This window comes from Madurella fahalii (genome assembly GCF_045866475.1).
Source record: "Madurella fahalii IFM 68171 DNA, scaffold_2, whole genome shotgun sequence".
NCBI classification, from domain to species: Eukaryota; Fungi; Ascomycota; class Sordariomycetes; order Sordariales; genus Madurella; species Madurella fahalii.
Window position 1 is genome coordinate 6,076,446 of NW_027263972.1, and position 20,072 is coordinate 6,096,517.

At 55.2% G+C, this 20,072-nt stretch overlaps 7 protein-coding genes across 7 annotated transcripts; 2 read left to right on the forward strand and 5 right to left on the reverse strand.

The window, feature by feature from the left end:
• Window positions 1-359: 359 nt before the first annotated feature.
• RHB1 (GTP-binding protein) lies at window positions 360-1,120 on the forward strand (the record flags this gene model as incomplete). The annotated part of the gene is made up of 3 exons (XM_071059947.1): window positions 360-417; window positions 499-767; window positions 881-1,120. 3 exons carry the CDS (start codon window positions 360-362, stop codon window positions 1,118-1,120), a joined length of 567 nt encoding a protein of 188 aa, XP_070916048.1.
• Window positions 1,121-1,915: 795 nt separating this feature from the next.
• On the reverse strand, window positions 1,916-4,593 carry SES1 (Cytosolic seryl-tRNA synthetase; the record flags this gene model as incomplete). The annotated part of the gene is made up of 20 exons (XM_071059948.1): window positions 1,916-1,990; window positions 2,047-2,076; window positions 2,127-2,283; window positions 2,419-2,453; window positions 2,513-2,547; window positions 2,600-2,608; window positions 2,668-2,768; window positions 2,826-2,857; window positions 2,908-2,955; window positions 3,012-3,054; window positions 3,105-3,172; window positions 3,301-3,358; window positions 3,480-3,590; window positions 3,646-3,751; window positions 3,808-3,877; window positions 3,934-4,058; window positions 4,110-4,146; window positions 4,197-4,267; window positions 4,327-4,437; window positions 4,572-4,593. The coding sequence occupies 20 exons, from the start codon at window positions 4,591-4,593 to the stop codon at window positions 1,916-1,918; spliced, it is 1,344 nt and encodes a 447-aa protein (XP_070916049.1).
• A 402-nt stretch (window positions 4,594-4,995) lies between these two features.
• Window positions 4,996-6,684, reverse strand: MFIFM68171_04529 (Zn(2)-C6 fungal-type domain-containing protein; the record flags this gene model as incomplete). Its single annotated transcript, XM_071059949.1, has 1 exon — window positions 4,996-6,684. The coding sequence occupies one exon, from the start codon at window positions 6,682-6,684 to the stop codon at window positions 4,996-4,998; it is 1,689 nt and encodes a 562-aa protein (XP_070916050.1).
• A 2,378-nt stretch (window positions 6,685-9,062) lies between these two features.
• Window positions 9,063-11,031, forward strand: MFIFM68171_04530 (Peptidase family C78-domain-containing protein; the record flags this gene model as incomplete). The annotated part of the gene is made up of 8 exons (XM_071059950.1): window positions 9,063-9,134; window positions 9,227-9,700; window positions 9,762-9,852; window positions 9,907-10,011; window positions 10,071-10,285; window positions 10,345-10,376; window positions 10,434-10,585; window positions 10,706-11,031. 8 exons carry the CDS (start codon window positions 9,063-9,065, stop codon window positions 11,029-11,031), a joined length of 1,467 nt encoding a protein of 488 aa, XP_070916051.1.
• Window positions 11,032-11,237: 206 nt separating this feature from the next.
• Window positions 11,238-12,138, reverse strand: HAM1 (nucleoside triphosphate pyrophosphohydrolase ham1; the record flags this gene model as incomplete). Its single annotated transcript, XM_071059951.1, has 5 exons — window positions 11,238-11,337; window positions 11,409-11,442; window positions 11,557-11,738; window positions 11,813-11,886; window positions 11,950-12,138. The coding sequence occupies 5 exons, from the start codon at window positions 12,136-12,138 to the stop codon at window positions 11,238-11,240; spliced, it is 579 nt and encodes a 192-aa protein (XP_070916052.1).
• Window positions 12,139-12,461: 323 nt separating this feature from the next.
• On the reverse strand, window positions 12,462-13,169 carry FAP7 (factor activating pos9; the record flags this gene model as incomplete). Its single annotated transcript, XM_071059952.1, has 3 exons — window positions 12,462-12,654; window positions 12,744-12,889; window positions 12,984-13,169. 3 exons carry the CDS (start codon window positions 13,167-13,169, stop codon window positions 12,462-12,464), a joined length of 525 nt encoding a protein of 174 aa, XP_070916053.1.
• Window positions 13,170-14,115: 946 nt separating this feature from the next.
• MYO2 (Myosin type-2 heavy chain 1) lies at window positions 14,116-19,259 on the reverse strand (the record flags this gene model as incomplete). The annotated part of the gene is made up of 7 exons (XM_071059953.1): window positions 14,116-14,291; window positions 14,350-14,564; window positions 14,619-14,692; window positions 14,748-18,597; window positions 18,663-18,852; window positions 18,922-19,054; window positions 19,125-19,259. The coding sequence occupies 7 exons, from the start codon at window positions 19,257-19,259 to the stop codon at window positions 14,116-14,118; spliced, it is 4,773 nt and encodes a 1,590-aa protein (XP_070916054.1).
• Between the last annotated feature and the right edge of the window lie 813 nt (window positions 19,260-20,072).

The following is a 20,072-nucleotide window of genomic DNA, read 5'->3' on the forward strand; positions in this document are numbered from 1 at the left end:
AGTTGATTTCCACTTAGACGAACTTGTCTGTGCAAGCCTCTTTTCTTCACCACCACCGCAGGCTACTGTTGACACGGCTCGCACCGCTCTCACTTTATCTTCCGTAACGAAGCGTTGCGGCTTGAGCAGAACCCACGCCAGCTGTACGAATCGGCATATACCATCCCGTTCTAACGGCTGCACATCTCCGGCCGCGGTCCCTCCCCGCAACCCAAACACTCCAGCTTCAGTTTCTCGTCTGTCGCGCGGCTTTGCAGCGAGCCGATTTTGGTAGCGTTGTTTACGGCCTACGACGCCCTGATCGCGCTACCAAACACACGAATCCCCACACTTCCATTCCACATCTCTCCAACGTATAAATGCCATCACCAGGGACCAAACAGAGGAAGATTGCCATTGTTGGCAGCCGCTCAGTCGGTTCGTTAGATCCCTACCTTCGCTACCTTCCCTCCCCTCCTCCCTTTTCCGCCGCTAATATCTGTCGTTGATCAACCACAGGCAAGTCTTCCCTCGCAGTCCGCTACGTCGACGGGCACTTTGTTGAGAGCTACTACCCGACCATCGAGAACACGTTCAGCAAGGAGATACGGTACAAGGGGCAGGACTACTCGACCGAGATCGTCGACACCGCCGGCCAAGACGAGTACAGCATTCTTAACTCGAAACACTTTATCGGCATCCACGGCTACATGCTCGTCTACAGCGTCCAGTCCCTCCAGTCGTTCGAAATGGTCCAGGTTATCCGGGACAAGATCTTGAACCATCTCGTATGATTCCCCTTCCCCCCCCCCCCCCCCCCTTCCCCCTTTTTTTTTTTTTTTTTTTTTTTTTTTTTTTTTCTCTTCTTTTTTAAACCCCAACTAACCGTTCCATTCACCAGGGCACCGACTCCGTCCCCATCTGCGTAGTAGGCAACAAGTCCGACCTGCGCCCGGAGCAGCGCCAGGTGACTCCCGAAGAAGGGAAAGAGCTGTCGGAGAAGTTCAAGTGCGCCTGGACCGAGGCCAGCGCGCGGTACAACGAGAACGTCGCCAAGGCGTTTGAGTTACTGATCGGGGAGATTGAGGACTCGCAGAACCCGGCCGAGGCGCCGGGCGGGGGCAAGTGCGTGGTGATGTGAAATCCCCGGGTGGATGGATGAGGTGCATGCCCCGGGCGGGAGAAGCTGATAGGGAACAACCGGAGACTGGGCTGGACTGGATCCGGCCAAAAGCTGGAAACCTGAACCCGGTTTCTACGGCCTATGGAGAAAGAGGAGAAAGGGTTTGTGGGAAGGCACGGCGCTGACGCTCCGTTTTCAAAGACACCGCGTCCAATTTGGATGATTGGGAGGTGGGTATAAAGGGGCTTAGGGAATATGTGCGCGGGACGGGGCAACTATGGTATAGGTTTGGGCTGATCCCGGTTGACACGGTTCGTTTCTGGGTTATATTCGTTTTGAATTTCTTTTTGATATCTTCCCTCGCCTCTCGACAAGTTGGGAGGTGTCGTTTCCATCTTGATTTCTTTCCTTCAACTTGGATGTCAACACCGTTGCATATACATGCATAGGCGGGCGCTTGAGCGAGCGGGAGCGGGAGCGGTGCCGGTGCCATTCATAACGTTTCCCATCAGAAGGACTTTGCATGAGATATCCTGGGCCGTCGATGTACGATGAGGATCATGGCGGTTGAGTACATTTACATATTGGTACAGCTACTGGGGAGTGGAAAGAAGGACAAGGGCAAATGGACCAGAGCTTCACACGCAATTGTACACTTCCACACAACAGGCCTGTGCTCTTCCGACATTTATTTGACCAAACGCCAACTCCCATCTACTCGTGCTTGGAGTATCTCAGTTCTCATCGTCTCGCTCGATTCACTTGCCATCGCAACCAACCCCGGAATCTTCCACACAAGGTCCGACAAGCCTTTTACTGGGCAGGGGTCTCCTTCCCCTTCGCTGCTGTTTTCGCGAACGGAATGAAGTCAGGCGCACCGGGAAGGTACTAGTTTTGTTAGTACTTAGACATACAACAACCGGGTTTCCGTCTGCATGGCTTACCTTCCGAAGTGGTTCGGGGATTTTGACGCCCTAGAACAGATGAGTCTGCTGAGAGTGATAAAAACCTGTGAGCGACTTACATCTTCAGTCTGGAAGTTCTCCAAGATAGCGCAGATTGTCCTCGTCGTCGCGCAGAGGGTCGAGTTGAGGCAGTGCACATATGTCTTCTTAACATCGGTTTGCTTTTTGATGCCGAAACGAATCTCCAAGTCACGGCTCTGATAATCGGTGCAGTTCCTAATATGAAGGTCAGCGTGGCCTGCAACCCGCCCATGATGCCACTACGCTATATCGCAGTTTCTAAGCTGAAAACTGCTGGCGAAACGTCGCCGTCGCCTAGCTCGGTCAGGGGCGGCATGGGGTGGGACGTACGAGCAGCTAACAAGTTCCTTGAACTCTCCTTGGTGCTACAATGGGAGGGGAGTCAGCATCACGGTCTTGCGGCATATTCAAATTTCAATCTTACCGGGAACCATGCTTCAAGATCAAGCTTCTTGGCGGCTTCGCACCAGTTAGTAAACAAAACACGACTTCTCATCCCACCCATACGTACCGGCGTTGTCTACATCTCCTGTGTTAGCCATTTTGTGCATTGATGGAAGGATTGAGAAGTCAACATACTGAGAGCACCTGAGACAATGGCAACGACACGGTAGGGGATGCCAAGAGACTTGTAGAACTCCTCCGAGGTCGAGATCATGGTGTCGAACATCTCCCAAGACCTGTATCTCTGTGAGACGGTGCCCAGATATGCAGACGCGAGTGTGACTACTACTCACTTCTCAGGGTCCGTAATGCAGAATTGCTCGACCTGAGAGCGGTTAGACACACGAGTATAAGGTGGAAAGGGGGTAAACAAACCTTTGTGAACTCATGGACGCGGAAGATACCCCACACGTCTTTGCCGTGCTATGTGGACGTAAGCACCTGAAAAGGACTAAAAGACGCACAGTTTGAAGACTTACAGCACCGGCTTCTTTGCGGAAGCATGTCGAGTATCCCGCATACCTAGTACCCGTTGAGTAACGATCTGATGGAAGACATGCCAGGTCACTTACTTCAGGGGAAGCTGCTTGGGTTGGAGCCATTCGTCGCTATGGTAGGCGCTGATCGGTTGTTCCGAGGTCTGACGTACCAACGTTAGCAACACGTCGGGTAGGAATATCCGGCGTTTGTATGAGATAGTGGCATTGTCATCCTCGACCAAGCGGAAGCGAATAAGTTGCAATTATAGTAATCGGCAAGTTGACCCACCGCAATAAGATACTTGTCGGTCTGGTCTCCGGTGACCTTGTAAAGCTCTTCATCGTATCTAGAAAAAGTCAGCGGGAGCTATTCGCGCCGCCAAAACGCTTCTAAACACCGCAAAATTCGAACTGCTACCATAGAAAGGGGGAGTCTCCGTCGCTATGAAGAGACGAGCGCTGACTTACTGCGAGAGCTGGGCGGTCTTGGCCATCTGATCCTTAAGCATGAGTTGGGGAGTCTGTAGGGGGATGTAATCCTTCTCAGAGAGGAACTCAAGGCCGTAGTTAATCAGAGCCCTGGAATCTAAGGTCAAAATCCGAAGAAGGCGGGCCTGTGGTTTGGGTGTCATACTGGTTGAGGAACACACCCCAACGACGCAAGAAGTATCCGCGGTGCCCGACGACCTTGACGCCTCTCTCTGGGTCATAACCATCCAGCTTGTCGAGAACCTCGTGATCTATTTCGCGGCGCTTAGTTACTGCCTGCAAGCAATTGAGGTGGCGTTGTGCTCACGGGAGAGGACATTGCGCTTCTCAAAGGCGACACCTTCAGGGGCCCAGGTGCGCTCAACCCTATTATTGTCCTATTCGTAGTTAGACCTCCACAACTATCGAGCGGAAAGATCAAATCTTTACGAACCTCGCTGTTCGAGACGGGAACGGAATCGTGGACGATGTTGCCAATAGTCCGGACCTTGGCCTTTAGAAGCCTCTCCTTCTCAGCAGCCAAAGCAAGGAGATCCTTTTTCTCCTTCTCGAGGTCGGCTGGGACGTGTCAGTACCCTCAAGCAGCCCAATGTGCACCGGTCCTCCTACCTTTTTGCTTTAGGAGATCGCTAACATCCTCCTTGGCCTGCACCAATGTCAGCGCGGGTAGCCGGAGGTAACGGGCAGAGCGCATGCCTTCTTCTTCGGGCCAATCTGCTTCTGGACTTCGTTTATCTTGGCGTTGATTTGGGTGGCCGAGTACGCAGCTACATGTGGCGGCGGGTGAATTAGAGTTCGGCATGCGACGACCGTGGCATTGACTCACTTTTGCGGTGGTCCTCGAACATGGAAATCACTTCGTCAACCGCTTCGACACTGGCATGGCGCTTCCGCTGGCTCTCCCTGATCTTCTCCGGGTTGCCGCCGCGCTCGGCAACTGTTTGGGACCCAGGTCAGCCTCGTAGACAGGAACAGGGAAAACGCCAAGCCAGCATTGGCTGGAATTGATATCGGGAGAGAAGTCCCGGACCACGTAGCAGCGAAAACACGGGAGACGCAGTGAGTCCGTACTAAAATCGTTGACATCGAGCATCCTGACGGGCCCTAGATGCGGCTGTTCGTCGGCGATCGTATGGGTATGGCTGGGTGAACCGGTACGGCTGTATAGAGGGCACAACAACAGGAAAGGTGGTGTTGCCGCAAACACAAGATATGGCGGGGCAGAATATTATTTCGGCGGGGTGGAGGGGAAGGTGGGGTGAAGATGGGACCAGGGGTCTAAGTACTCCAACAGTGCATACCCCGTTTATATCAATACGCTCCCGGCAGTGACTCAGCCAAGCACATGGCTATGCTTATTGACATGCGATTAATTAATTGGAGGGCTGTGGTCAACCATCTTCCTCGCACTGCCTCTCACCCAAGGAGAAAAGTCACCAGCAAAGGCTGCCGCCGTCCAGCAGCCCTCACACGGTTATTTGCGGCTGGGAGATCTCTATTGCTGCCCTAGGAACATAAGCATGCCGTTAGGCCCTTCCATTTGCTTCATCGCCTCCTCGACGGAAACCCTCATTCCTGACTGGTCCTGTTTCTTTCTCACATATTCCATCAAGCCCAGCACTTTCCTTGCATGTTCCCGCCTGCCAATATCACGGTCTCTTTCTGCCTCAGCCAGATCCAACACAAACATTCTCACCCAATCGGCCCGGACCTCGTCTGTCGTCTCGATTCCTGCGGTAAAGAGAGGCAATAACCACAGAGCCGACGGTAGCGTCTGGTCGTGAGGCTGGCGACCGTGCGCCTTTCGGAGAAGCAGTGCAACCTGCATGATTGACTCAGCCGCTCTCGCAGAGGTGTGGTCGGCGCGCATGTCGGGATAAGCTGTCCGTGACCAGAGGATCTTTGCCGTCAGGGACACGGCATACGCCGTCAACCAGTTCAAGCTTGCTAGGCTGAGTGTTTCGGGGTTTGGAGGATTCCCTGCCTGGAGCGAATAGGAGCAAGCCGTGCTTGCAATCTCACTCCGCACCGACCGACTAGAGTTTGGTCCCACCGTGGACGCCTGATGCCAGGTGCTAGGAACAAGCCCGAAACGGAGGACGCCGGCCGACTCATTCACCACCGCCGCTAATTCAAAGTCGGCTTCCAGCCGTTGGAGGTTGGCTTCAATGTCACTGCGGGCTGACAGGACGAGCGCTTCCCAACCACCTTGTTCCCGAAAGGTCATCTGTTGGAGGCACTGGAAACGGGCCACCTTGGCGAGGATACAGAATGTCTCGTGCAAATGCAGAGCTGCTGGTATTCTCTCAACATCCGAGGCAAGCTGTTCTTTGGGATACTCTTTGCCGAGTAAATCCGCGTGGAGCCAGTGCGAAGCCTCTAGAATTCGGTGATAGTCTGCTCTTTGACTTAGCGCTTCGAGGAGTGTCGTGCAATGCCCCCTTCTGGTGTTGAAGATTGCTAGGCGGGTCTCCAGATAACTGGTCCACAACAGTAATTTGCTCGCCAAGAATGACAGCTTGAGATCTTCGGGGTGCTTAGCAAGCCATCGAGTGATGCGCTGAAGGCGAGCGTCTATCAGATCAAGGTTGTCGCTCAATTGATCATAACGGTTGAGGAAGAGAGATGCGCATATGATGACCTCTGCGGCTGTCCTCACGGGCCGAACGCCGAGTTCGACCATAGGGTCTGGGAGCGCCATCAACTTGTCGACTTCTGCTGACGCTTGCGAATGCCAGCTCGCGATGACTGGGTTCGTTGGCAACTTGTCAGATGCCGAACGTTTTGCCGACCAAGCCAGGAGGGCGAGGCGCATTGGACAACGTGGAGCGCATTTCTGCTCAAAACTGGTTACGAACGACGTCCATGCGCCGTCGTTCCCGGGAGTGAAATCTTCTTGGAGGCAACTGGGAAACCGGTGATGTACCGATACGTCGACAAGCTTCTTGGAAATGGCCGTCTCTGAGACTTCATCCTTCGATGTCGGTTTCTTGGCAGGCCTGCGGCGCTTGGGAACCCACTCCTCAACTCCAATCTGGCTTTGACATTTCGAGGGCACGGAAGCCTCGCGATCGGGGATGGGGCGAATATGTGGGGGTTCTAGGGTCTCCGGCTGCAACGACGGCGACACCAAGTTCGAATCCGTGGGCGATACTACAATGGGGACTGCGGCAGCAGTGCTCATGTCGGCGTTGAAGGTCTCGAGGTTGGGCTGAAAGGGAGCGCTGAAACCCCATGACCCAGGGGGTGGGACGCGAGGGTAGTCCGGACCCTCTGTGCTAGATGTAGGAACTGCACTTGACAGCACGGAATCCGAACCCGTGTGGTAAGATTGCGGGACTGAGAACTGAGACGATTGGGGTGCGAAAAGGTCGCTGCAGGCGCGAAAGCTGTTCCAGGCCGGTCCCACAGGAGCGGTTGCTTGCCGGGTATGATCCAGCTTTCCGGTTACAGATCTTGCTTCAACTTGGCTTGTAGGTGTCGAGACGCGAATCCGGAGGTTGGTATCAAAGGAACTGTGACAGGTGATGTTCATACGGGAACAGTTCTGGCACGGATTCCCGCCCAGGCATCGAACTTTTCGCTTGCGGCATGTCAAGCATCCTTCGGTATGGAGTCAGTCCCTTGCCGACGTGGACAGTACTTGGCAGGAGAACTCACCGTGGAACGTACGCTTCCGTATCTCGGACATGGTAGTCAGGGATGAAGCTGCAGCGGCCAGCGTTATTGAACGAGCTAAAGCGTGCCGAAGCGTCACTTATTTACCATTATCTGCCGCTTGTTCCGCGTCGAAGTGAGCTATATCCGGCCTATATCCCTCTGACATCTGACAATGGGAGATTGCCCTCGGCGGCGCATGTTGCTGAAGCCTTATGATGACCTCGTGCAGTGTGATTAACTCAGCAACATGTTGCACGAACCACTTATAGGCATTGCCCCGTCAACCGGTTCCGGCCCTAGATCGACATCGATGAGGAATCGGTCCGCCTCAAATAGTTTTAAATCACCCAGCCTCAAGCACCTTCCCGGCCAATCCAGGCACAGATCGACTCCCACATACGGCCACCATTCTGCCCCGGCTACCTCCTTCCAAAACAGACCATTATACGCCGTGGGGGCCTGGCCTGGAAGACCGGGTCCCCTACCAATCCCCTTCCGTATGTGAATATAACTCACTCATAGGTGGCAGACTACCTGGTGCGCTCGTCGGCTTAGGTTCGGGATCCGGCTTCTGCCGAGGCAAATAAACCTCGTCCTTATCCCGCATGCCCTGGCGGGCGGTGAGCAAGTAAGCACGAGCAGCGCAAGCTCGGGGACAAGGAGGGTGAAAGGTCCCACGCGGAGGCCTCTGGATCAACTGCGCGGCATGGGTGCCGTCGAGAATGGCTTTCATACCCAACTTCAGGGCGGATGTGCTAGACGAGCCCGCGGCCGGGGCGCTGGAAAAGCTTGTTAGGAATTAAAGGTGCTAAGCACCGAAGCCAAGGAAAATCCCCCGGAATGCCAAGGCTAAACCGGGACAAGAGGGGGACCTGAGAAGTGGGTGTTGTTGCAGTCCCGAGTTTATGAGTGATCAGACATGAGTGTAAGCCCAAGGTTACTGGGGCTTCAGTCTGCAACGGATCCTCGGCGCTCCATCATGCCATCGAATGACCGACCCCCACCAGGCTACCTGGGCTGGCGGCGGCAGTGATATCTAGGCGTACTTGGCAGGGTTAGGTGCGTCCCATGTTATTCCCATTGACTTGGTGCCTCGTACTTGGGCAGCCTTGTCTCACCCACCTATCGACATGCTGACAGCAACTGGGTGTTTACGGCTGGGGGCGAGACTCATCGCCTTGGGTTGCCTCGCGAGCCCTCAAAACCGCATAGAGGAGATTCCAGCGCTCCAATCTCTGGGTTGCGGCAGGATCCGGGAAGTAATTATTAGTGAATGGGTATTGTCGCAGCGAACTTACACGGGGAGTAGCTGATAATCCACGAAATGCTAGCCTATTCGGGTAGTGATCGGGCCGGTGGGTCAAGCCATTTTTGAAGGTAACACTCAACGTCGTTATTGTCTCATCCCGGGTACATCAGTGTCCACTGGGATTTATCATGAGCTGCTAGAGACAACGACTGCTTAGCTCCCAGGCACACCATTCACGATTCACGAGCCAAGTCAGATGAATTGGCAAGGGAGGCGCCAACATATAACAATGAGAGATGGCTACCTGTAGAGCCCTTCTTTTAATGCAAACCCTCGACTCATACACAACCTTACAGAAATCGCATATCGATGCATCCAAGACACGGCTAGTCACTTGACACCCTTCTTGGGCAGCGCGTCTCAATCTCGCCGTGGCGCTTTCCAGCCTGACCAGGCTCACGCCATGAGTTTGTCCGGCCTTGCAAACATAGCGGCCAGATTATGATTGATCATCCATCGGCACCGGCCCGGCTAACCCAACGCCGACGCTGTGGATTGCAATCGACTGGCGGCTTTGTTCACATGAAGCCCCTGGCGGCCAAACCTTGTGGATCGAGACACACAAACGGAAGTAAAACGGCTCAAAGAACAGAATGGCGGATCAAGTCATGGAATGTCCGTTCTGCGGCTGGAAAGCGCAGGCAGGCGAGTACGAAATGTTGCTGGTAAGTGCCACTTTCCGTTTGCAGAAGGACTTCGCCCAAAGCAGCGTGTGCCTGCTACGGCCGAACAACAGCTGACACACGACTTCACCTAGCACATGGAAACGCTGCACTCTGAAGGAGAGTCGCCGTTTACCGTGAAACAAGACGACGCATCTGACAGCGCCGGGACCGGAGACGACCTTCAGTACGCCGAGTGCCCGGTCGAGGGTTGCGGCGAGCTTCTTCTGCTCCAGGAGCTGGACTACCACCTCGAGCTCCACGGCGAGGAAACTGGTCATAGTCACCTCGAGGAAGCATCCGTGTCGCCGCCAGAGCACGGCGCACACGCCGTACACGCCGCACCCTCTGCCCCCGGACCGCCAAGAAGCCATCGAGAGCCAGAAAGACAGCGCCGGTCTGATCACGGTACCCAGACTTCTAGCCGGCAGGCCAAGGCCATCTCGGCCTGGAAGCGGCTGCTGAGAATGCCTGGCTCATCATCTGCCCATAAACTCTTACCCAAGAGGTCTCACCACGATGGGACGCAGACTGCGGGCGCGCATCCCACCCGCGGAAAGCGGCTTGGCGTGAGTCGTGCTGTTCTCGTAACAACGCACGTTTGCCGGCTCCTGTTGACAACCTTGGCAGAAATCCCACCTCGGAAAGTATGCCCACGAAGAGCGCATGCCCGACTGGCTGGTGACCATGTTGAGGAAGAACGGCCAAGTTGTGTCTCAAGGTAGGGCGCGAGGACCGAAACCCGCATTGCTACTAGTGCCTAATGGTGTGGTAGGCGTCATTCTGGTCCTCGCACAGCTGCTGGAGCAGTCCCCCTCGACAAAGTACGCCTACCTGTGCCATCCATGTGTGCAACATGTGTCGAAACTTAAGCGTGAGGGTATGCTCGTCGGAGCCTGGAGTCCCGCTCTGCTGCGTTGCAACTAACCAGTTTTCCAGGTGGCTTCTGCGGTTACCGGAACATCCAGATGGTGTCTTCGTACATAACACACACCAAGTTCAAGGGGCACCAACATTTGGGTGACAACAGCATACCATCCATCTTCCAGATCCAAGAGTTCATCGAGACGGCATGGGACCAGGGAATCAATGCCCAAGGCCGGGTTGAGACGGGAGGCATCAGAGGGACCAGGAAATACATTGGAACGCCAGAGGTATACCGGCTGGTAAATCCAAACGTTCCCTATCCGCGAGTCTAACCATGGCTCATTAGGCATTGGCCATGTTTCGCCTCCTGGATATCCCGTATGTCCATTCTCCTATCATCCTCCAAAACCCCAGCAACCACTAACCAAACCGCAGCTGCGACGCTCAAGGAATCAAGAACAAGGAACCCGGCAAGTCAGAGGCGATACTTATGGAATACGTCGAGAACCACTTCCAGTACGGCGTCGAAGATCCCACCCAACGCATCCGCAGGACCAGCCTGCCGCCGCTCTACTTTCAGCACGCCGGTATACGCCCTAAACCCTCCCCCCCCCCCGCCCCCCTCTCCCTCCCTCCTTCACTTTCTCCAATCCAACAGAACTCGCCTTGCTAACCGACACTCCCACTACCTGGTGGAACCTGTACAGGCCACTCCCTCACAATCATCGGCTTCGAGAAGCTCAAAAACGGCGCTAAGAACCTCCTCGTCTTCGACCCCTCCTTCCACGACGCGTCGTCGATCGTGCGCCTCGTCGGACAGACGTTTGTCCACCCCATGCCCGACCTGGCACTTAAGCCGTACAGGAGGGGGGGCAAGTACCTCGGAAACTATCGCGAGTTTGAGCTGTTGAGGTTGGTCTCGTGGATGTCTTTCTTTTCAGGGGAAAGAAACGAATTGGGGCTGATGAATGTCGATTCGAACAGGTTACGCGTAGAGGAGGGGGGGGATCATCTCAATATCCCTACTGACTGACGCTTTCGGTTCTTTGACGGGGTGGTATGTGGTTGGTTAAGGACCCAGGAGTATGGGGGGCGATTGGAATGGGAGCGTTGTTCATGGCGAGGAAGCGGCTGGCGCAGCGTTGGAATTCCCCTAGGCATGTTCTTGTCTACAACCGTTACCTACGTCTATTCATTTTTGGTTTGTTTTTTTTCCTTTCTCCTTTGGGTAACCGGATCCTACGCCGTCATCTCCTTTGCAAACCACGCCTGGAGCTTTGCTAGCGCCCTGCCGCGATGCGAAATCTGGTTCTTTTCTGCCTTGTCCATCTCGGCATAGCTGAGTCATGCACACGGTCAGCTCGAGGGGCTTGGATGTGTCACTGGAAAAGGAGAAGCGGAATAACTTACGTCTTGCCCTCGTACTCGAAAATGGGATCCCAGCCTGGATTTGATTTGTACAACGTCAGTGGTGTCCAGGCTTGTGAAAGTGCAAGTGAAAAGGAACCAGGAGATCAGAGGAACGGATGAGACGGATGGATGAATGGGTCGGGCGCACCGAAATTCGTCGGCCCTCTGGCTGGCACAATCTTGCCCTCAGTAACCCCCTGGAACAGGAGCGGCTCGTGGCCCGGACCAGCCGAGTAGGCGAATGTGCAGACGGCCTTGGCCGACTTGTCCGGGTAGGCAGCGAGGAGGTTGTTGAGGCCCTCGTGTCCGATCGAGGTGAGGAACCATTTACTGCGAGCGGTGGTAAGTGTCTCGTGCCGGGAGGAGCTCTCTGCGCTTGAATCTCGAGGGAATCCGTAACGTACATGTACGGCCCTGGTAGGCCGTTCAGCGCGCTGAAGCACAGGCAGGTGTCTTCTACCAGGACGGGACCCTCAATCTTGAAAAGGGAGTTTTGTCAGTGCGGCTTGGATATAATGTTCAGCGGGGAGATGCGCTTCACCAGATCGGCTGCCCGACGGCACTTGTCGAGCGTCACCTCCTCCAGGGAGGCACCCTGGATCTCGATCAGATCAAGCGTCTGGCTCTCGACCTGGATGGCGGGTTCAAGGATCGCCTTGACCTCGCCTAGCTTGTTGGCGTTGCCTGTGATGAAGTTGACGATGTGTCGGGCTGCGGTGGGGGTGGTCATCTTGATAGTTTGGTTGGGTGCTTAACGACCTGACTGGGCTGGGGAAAGGAGCAAGGGTCTTATTGAACCGGTTGCTTGTGTTTGTTGTCGAGGTTGTTTACGGAAGAAGGGGGGAAGGGTTTCCTCAGTACATTCGGTGGTGGGGTGAGGGAGGGGTCACTGTGAGTGCCCCGCTGATGTCACCCACGCCTCGGTTGTTGCATATTCAGGCACTTCCACACGCAGGCGAGCCCCTGAGTAGCCCAAATTGCTCCTTTGAGAGGTCATGCCTCCTGAATTCTTTTGTCTTACGGTGTAGATTTTCCTGCATCCAAGCAATAGTGTCATGTAGCGTTGTTCTCCTTCCACTGCTCCAACCACTGTTCAATCCGCTCCACATTGCTCTCCATCTCATCAGTTGTCACACTCTGCAGCTCGACCACAATCTCCTCGTCATATGAGTCCCGCGCCTCTTGCAGCAGCACATCCATGATTTCTGAATCCATATTTTCTTGGAGCTTCGCCTCGGGGTATTTTCTATTGACGGAATAGCCATATCAGCCACTGCATCTCCAGATCGATAAAGAAGAAAAAAAAAAAAAAAAAAAAAAAAGAGTGAGACTCACCTCGCTGTAAGACGATCATACAGTGTCTCCGTATCCACACGTAGCACCACCACGAGGTCGATCCAGCTCTTGGGGAACAGGTCACACGCGTGCCAGTCTATTATGCAGCCACCCTGCTTGACTTCGTCCTCGATGGCGTCGAGCAGCTGTTATAGTCCGTGTGTGTTAGCTAACAAAGGCTCTGTGATGTGAGAGAGAAGAGAAAATTTGAGCAACCAAAATTTGAGGGGGAAAACCCACCTTGTCCTCATCCACAATCCAACTCTGATACTCCTCATCCCAGCCCTCGTGGCACTCCTTGTCCTTGACCACCTGGTTGACCGAAATATGCTTGAGCCCCGTGCGCTCGGCGAGCATCTCGCAGTGGCTTGTCTTGCCGACGCCGGGGGTGCCCGTGATGATGATGTTTGGTGAGGTGCGCGACATCTTTTTCCTTTTATTTTTCTTTCTTTCCGTTATCCTGCGTTATCCTCTTACTCTGGAATTCAAAATATCCGTTTTTTCTTAAGCTTGGAAAGCTTCCAAAGCAGAAGTGGCGCGGCAGATGTAAGTGAGATGTGGTTCTCCGATATCCGCCCCAAGAAAAATATTTTTGGGCTGTGCTGCCAGTGCAACAAACGGTAGCAGTAGCCCCACTGCTAACAACCACCGTCAGGAGGACCGTTGTGCCGCCTTCTTGAATTGCGGCAACTCATCCAGACGGTGCGATGGCTCTTGGGACACCACCACTTCACTTTCCTTCTCAATTTGCAGGTAGTTCTTCAGTATTCATTCCATAGATACGTCTAACTCTTGACATTCGAGCCCGTCACGCGTTCCTCGGACACACAAGTGTGGTCTTTGGTTACTTTAACTGGAAGGCCCCAAAATCCACGATTCGCCTTCTTTTCCTCTGAGCGAGAAGATCCCGCGAGCGCAAGGGCCGTCATCTCCTATCCAGTCCCAACCGGCTACTAGCAGTCCAGCCCCTCTCTCCCCGTCTTTTCCTCCGTCTGCCTCCAGCCGATCAACCATCAAGTCCAACGCATGGCAAAATGCATACCTCTGTGTTTCGTCTTGAGCCGGGAGGCGAATAATGAAGTATATGACAGCCGAGTGAAGCGAGCGGGCGTGGGCGTGAAGAGTGAAATTTCTAATATCCCCAAGCAAAGCCAACACACCATCACCTGACCTGTCCCAGGTTGCATGACATGTCCTAATTAACCAGAAAAGATTTGTAGGAGCCTTCCGTCCAGCCCAGACGCACTCAACCACTGCCTCTCCTACTCCTTAACCCCTTACTTTTCAAGGCACCGCTGCCAAACCTCCATGGGCTGAGCAGCACCGAGGCCGGGCGTTGCGGCCGTAGAGCTACGAGCGAGCGAGGAGCTGACTAGGCGCTCGCCGCCACCGACTCGGCGCCTTCATCAACCTCGGTCAAGTCATTGTCATTCAGGCTGTGGTTGTCATAGTCGCCAGCTTGAGAGCCGAACTCGAGCTTCTCCTGCTGCGCGATGGCCTGCTGAGATACTATTTCGGCGAGACGCTTCAACCGGGGGGTTTGCAGCCCTGGCGATAGCCTGTTAGTTCAAGTCAAGGAAACATGGCGAGAGCGGATCCAACATACAAGATGGGGTATAAGTCTCCAGAGCGGTGATCACTCTGGGCTCGGCAATCTCGTACGGACCGCTGTCGTCCATATCGACAGCCTGGAGGAGTAGGACATCGCTCTTCTCCGTCACCCGTGATGCCACGGCCTTCATGATCTCGCCGTTGATGGGTTGCTCGTAGTCAGCAACGAGGTACTGGTTCAGGAGCTTCTGAATCTGGTTGGGAGAGAGCCTGACAGGGACTGTTAGCCGATGCTCCTCGCCTCTGCGGAGAGGATTTACTCACATCCAGCAGATATCCTGGATGATCTCAATGTCGTTCAGGGTCGCCTTCTTAAGCTGCAAGAGCTTCGTCGCTTGCTGTGGCAAAGTTAGCACTTGTCGTCTCGATGCCGCAACACAAGGGTTTGCTCACCATCAGATGTTCGAGCTGGAGCGTACCCTCGGGCATGTCGTGGCTCTTGCACCACTCCTCGATGCGAGTAATATTGTAGTTGATCTGCAGGCCACGCTTCCAAGAGAGGAAGTTGCGCCGCATGAGCAGGTCGTTGAAGGCCGTCACACCGACGAGCCGCAGCAGCTCCGTGATGGTCTGCGTAATGATCGAATCCTCAAGATAGTACGCCTTCATGGCACGGAAGACGCTGTTGAGAAGCGACAGAAGATTGTCCATGCTGTACGCTGGCTGGTTGTTGCCTGGCAGCAGCTTGCCGAGGAACCTGTTGTTTTCGTTCGTGACGAAGCCCGGCAGCGACTGCGACTCGATGATGGCCGGAATGATCATCTTAGCCAGCTTCTTCTTGAGCACCTTCATCCACGTGTGGTAGATGTTGAACTCCAGACTCTCCAGGTCGTGCTTGACAATCTCAAGCAGGCGGTCGTACTCATAGTTGTCCGTCTTTTGAGCTTCATACCAGTCTTCGGCCAGAAAGACGAACGAGAGCATCTCGTGCACGTTGGAAAGCCAGAAGGCGCCCGGATTGATGGCTTCCTCCTCGTCATGCTGCATGACCTCCTGCTGGATCGACTGCATGACATTGGCCAGGAAGCGTTCCGACTCCTTGACAAAGCCGTTGTTCCACATCTCCGAGGTGACCAAGTTGATGAGGTAAGAGGGGAAGAGAACCTCCTTGTCCGAGGGTGGCGGCGTGGTGGCCGGTGACGGGATCTTCAAGTTCCGGATAAGACCCACTGTGACCTCATGGTTGAGGCCATCCTCGTCGGCAAGTAATGACTCGAGCTCTAGCTCGATGCTATCTACGCCGGGAATGAACGTCGAGCCGGAGAGCGTGGTCTGGCGGTTCATGCCGGGAACGGCCATGGAGACGGGCCGGGGATTGTAGGCGGTGCTGTACCTATCCATCTCGCGAGGCTCAGCCCCGGCGCTCCGCCGCTTGGGCTTCTTGGACGACACCAAGTTGATGAGGCCGGTCGGCGCAACCGGGGCAGCGCCATGGCCGTTGACGAGCTCGCCATTGACGGGAACATTTCTCCTCGCCTGTTCGAGCGCATCCTGGAGCTCGAGCAGCTGTTGCCGGAGCGAGTTCTTCTCGGCCTCGTGGCGCTGGCTCTCCTGGCGTGCCACCTCGAGCTCGGTGCTCGTAGCACGCAGGGATTCGCGCAGCTGCCGTTCCTCCTCCTGCATCCTCTTGACGTTGGCGGCCGACTCGTCGAAGCTCGCCTGAAGCTTCTTCATTTCGGCCTCCATCGCCTCGAGGCGCGCGGCGGCGATACCGGCCTGGTTGGCCTCGGTCTGCAGCTCCTTGGTCCGGGCCTCGAGCGCGTTGTGCCGGTTCCTCCAGATGGTCACCTGGCCTTCGTAATTTTCCACCTGCGTCTTCAGCTCCTTGTTCTGCGCCTTCATGGTGCCCAGCGACTGGGTTAGCTCCACCACCTTGTTCTCCAGCTTGTATGAAATCTGCTTGAGATCGCGTGCCTCGGCGCGGATGACCTTGTACTCCTTACGAGCACGCTTGCCGCGCCACAAGCTCTGGACGATGACGACCTTCCTGCGGTAGTCCCTCCAGGCCCGGAGCTGCTGCCTGGACCGCCAGTTCCGCTGGATGATGATGGCAGCATTACCGACCCGCGTCTCCATGATCTCCTTGCGTCGCAGGTAGCCCTTCATAGCTGACTGGGCACGGACAACGTCGTTCCTAATGCGCAAGAACTCCTTCCTTTGCTTGTGGCCGCGCCAGACCCTCTGGATCGTGATGGCAGCCTTGATTGTCCGCATTTCCTGAGCCTGCTTGCGAGCCTTATGGGCTCGCACCGCGGACTGGAACCCAACGATAGAGTCCCGGGCGGCCAGGTATCTCTTGCGATAGTACTTGGCCTTTAGGTTCTTCTGAATGAGGATAGCGCAGTCATTCAGCCGGTTTGTCCGGAGATTCTCGAGGAAGGCGAGCATGCCGGCCCTGAAGAAGATCTTGGTGAGACCCAGCTGATACTTATCCAAACCCTTGCCAGTACTTGCACCGAGAGCCTTGGTCAAGATGGCGTCGGCCATCTGCCTAATCTCCGACGTCCACTGCGACGAGGGCACCAGCATGTAGTACCGCAGGGCAAACTCCTCGTACGTCCATCTCGTCGGGTAACCCGCAGTACTAATACGGACCGTTTCGAGCACACCGCAGGCGCGTAGCTGGCTCAGGACCATGGGGCCCTCAAACTTCCAAGCTTCCTTAGCCTCGTTTGGCTTGATGCACCGGATATAGTGCACGTCGGTGCTATTGATCGTGTTCATCAGCTCGATCAGCGACGACTTGAAGATGCCGCCTAGTGTGGGCTTGCGGTTGACCGCGACACCGATTCTCCTCCCTGCCGCGGGTGTCACTGCTTTCGACGTCGCCGACGCAACGTCCTTCTCCCGCACTGCCGACGCCGCTTCCAGCACCGAACCAAGGAACCTGTTGGTTGAAGCGCGAAGGATCGCCATGTGCTCATCCGGAACCGTGTCACGATTCTTTTCTATGAAACCGTCTGACTCGTACGTGACGTCGATAGCATAATGGCAGACGGTGAAGGTAGACTTGCCGAACCTGGGCTTCTTGTAGAACTTGTGCTTGTCGGCAGCGTAGTTGTGGTGCAGCTTGGTCACAAACTGCTCATCAGAGCCCATGGGCAGCCTCGACTCTTCGTCCAACAGCGACAGAATGCCGAGCTTGCCCTCGATCAGGTCGATACAGGGCTGGTTGTCAGCAAAGTCGATGAAGGTCCAGTCAATCTGCTCCCTCAGATACTCCTCCTGCTCCAGCTTGAAAACGTGCTGGTTGAACTCCTGCTGCAGCTTCTCGTTGGCATAGTTGATACAGAACTGCTCGAAGGAGTTCTTGGCGAAGTGTTCAAAACCATAAATATCGAGGACGCCAATGAAGGAGTGGACCCGGTTGAGCACCTCCTCGGTTGCTAGACTCTGATTGATGATCTCGACCAGCCAGTCAAAGAGGCTAGAGTAGATGAATTTGGCGACTGAGTCCCTGACGACGATTGCTTGAGCCTGGGACAGGTTGGATATGATCTTCTCGCCGCGTGTAACAAGCTGCTTCTTGACAATCCACTTGGCGAACTCGGAAGCATCGATACCAAGGATGTCGCAGGCCTTCACCAAGGACGGCTCGTTCGCGGAGAGCACGCTGTCGTTGCGAGATGCGCCAATTTTGACGTTGCCCAGATGGAGGAGGCCGGCAAGCAGCTTGAAAACCGCAGCTTGGTCGGCGTCGCTCACGCCGATTGTCTTAAGGGACTGCTTGGTCGCAATGAACTCGGCCCTGTCGTCCACGCCATCAATCGTCGGCGTGTTGCCTTGGTTCAGGTAGTCAAACTGCTCGACCGGCAACAGACCAAGTTCCTGACGTTCCTTGTCCGACACTCCCGCCACCAGCTGGTAAAAGATGTGGTAGTTCCTCTCCTTCAGAGGCTGGAAGACCAGTCTCGACCGTTCCAACAGATATGTCCTGATCTTGGCGCCGATGATGTTGGTGCCCTTATCAAACATGATCTCGATGTACTTGCCGAAACGCGAAGAGTTGTCGTTTCTCGTCGTCTTTGCGTTCCCGAAAGCTTCCATGATTGGGTTGGTCGCTAGAATAGCCTCCTCGGTCTTGCTCATAGCTTCTGGCCCCTTCTTCGCCCTCGATCCTGGGCTGTCGGGCGATTCTCTTGTGGCGAAGTATCTCATGATATACTTGGCACTAACAGTCTTGCCAGCACCGGACTCACCGGACACAACGATGGTCTGGTTCTTGTTATCCCGCAACATGTCCCTATAAGACGGTCAGACAACATCCCCGAACGTCACCGAGGACCTGCAGCCAGCGCGGAACCATACATGAAAGCTTCCTCGGCAATGGCGAACAGATGGGGAGCTTGTGTGGCTCTTTGCTTCCCGGCATAGACCTGGACCATGCCGGGGACGTAGAGCGAGTCGACGCGAGCGAACGGATTTGTCGCGATCAGAACTATACCCGAGTATGTGTAGATCTCCTTCTGGGCATATCGGAGACGGATGGCCTGCAAGACTGGCAGCAGCGAGGGTCGTCAGCATCATGATCCTTCAATCTCCAAAGCCAGAAAGGGACATTAGTTACCGGCAGGCTCGTTGAGATGGGAGAGATTTGTCAGGTCATCGCTTGCTTCGAGCATGGTGGGATTCATCAACGGCGGCAGTGACGGGTCATTCCCGGACTGGAGGGCCTCGAGGGAGACCTCGAGCGTCTTGGTCTGCAGACAAGGACGGCTTAGCAACGGCATTGTAGACTCCGCGCCGAGGTACATGGTGGGAACTCCCTACCTCGCCATTCTCTAACTGGAACTCGAGCACGACTTTGGACCCGTCTATCGTCTTCTTGATGACCTCGGACGCAACCCAGCCCTCGGTTGCGTCGGGCTGCCACGCTCTGGTGCCGACATCATAGCTCTCCGACATTGGGCGCGATGGGGGGAGGTGGAGCTAGCGAAACGGTGGTTGTGGAGGTTAGCTCGGGTGTTGCACTCTTGCCGCGAACTGCGGGAAGAAAACCGGGGCGTTGTTGTCAGAGACAAGGTGGGCTCGTGGTCGGTCAGCCGGACAGCGGTGCGGCTAACGGACGCGGGCGGAACGGGGAGGCGGACGGTCTGCTCGGGACGAAGGCATTCATGAAAGAACGGGCCGTTGGGCGGTCACCAGGTACCTAAGCTTTGGCAGGATAGAATCTCCGCTCTCCCTTGGCGCAAATAAGCGTCGAGGGTGTCGGAAGGGTTCGAACAGCGCGGTAGAGAATTGGACGCGTCGAGGGGGCTCCGGGCGTGCTGCTCGAGGGGAAACGAGAACACAGCGCAAGAAAATGTCGGGAAGTCGGTCGATAGATGCTAGGGGGCTGAAAAAATAAGGTGCATGGGTGCGCTGTAAGTTAGGTATGTGATAAGGGGAAACATGCGTTACAATCGGTAGGGGGGACGGCAGAGCACAGACTCTGGGGGTTGGTCACCGCGCACCAGTTAAAGCAGCGGCAGAACAAGAAATGCTCGAGCTCCAACTGACTGGTGGTTGTTGGCTGACAGAAGACCAGAGTCCTCTTGTTTCGATGAAAGCAGTTGGACGGTCAAGAGGAAACTTGGGCCGCTCGGGCCAGGTTGAGGGCGTCATGTTCATTCAGCCCCGCCGGTCTCTAAAGGCATCGAACCATCGTCTGCTTGAATCACACCTATTCCGTCTACATTTGATATGTAGTTTAGATGCCCGTCCCAGTTGCAGACAAAT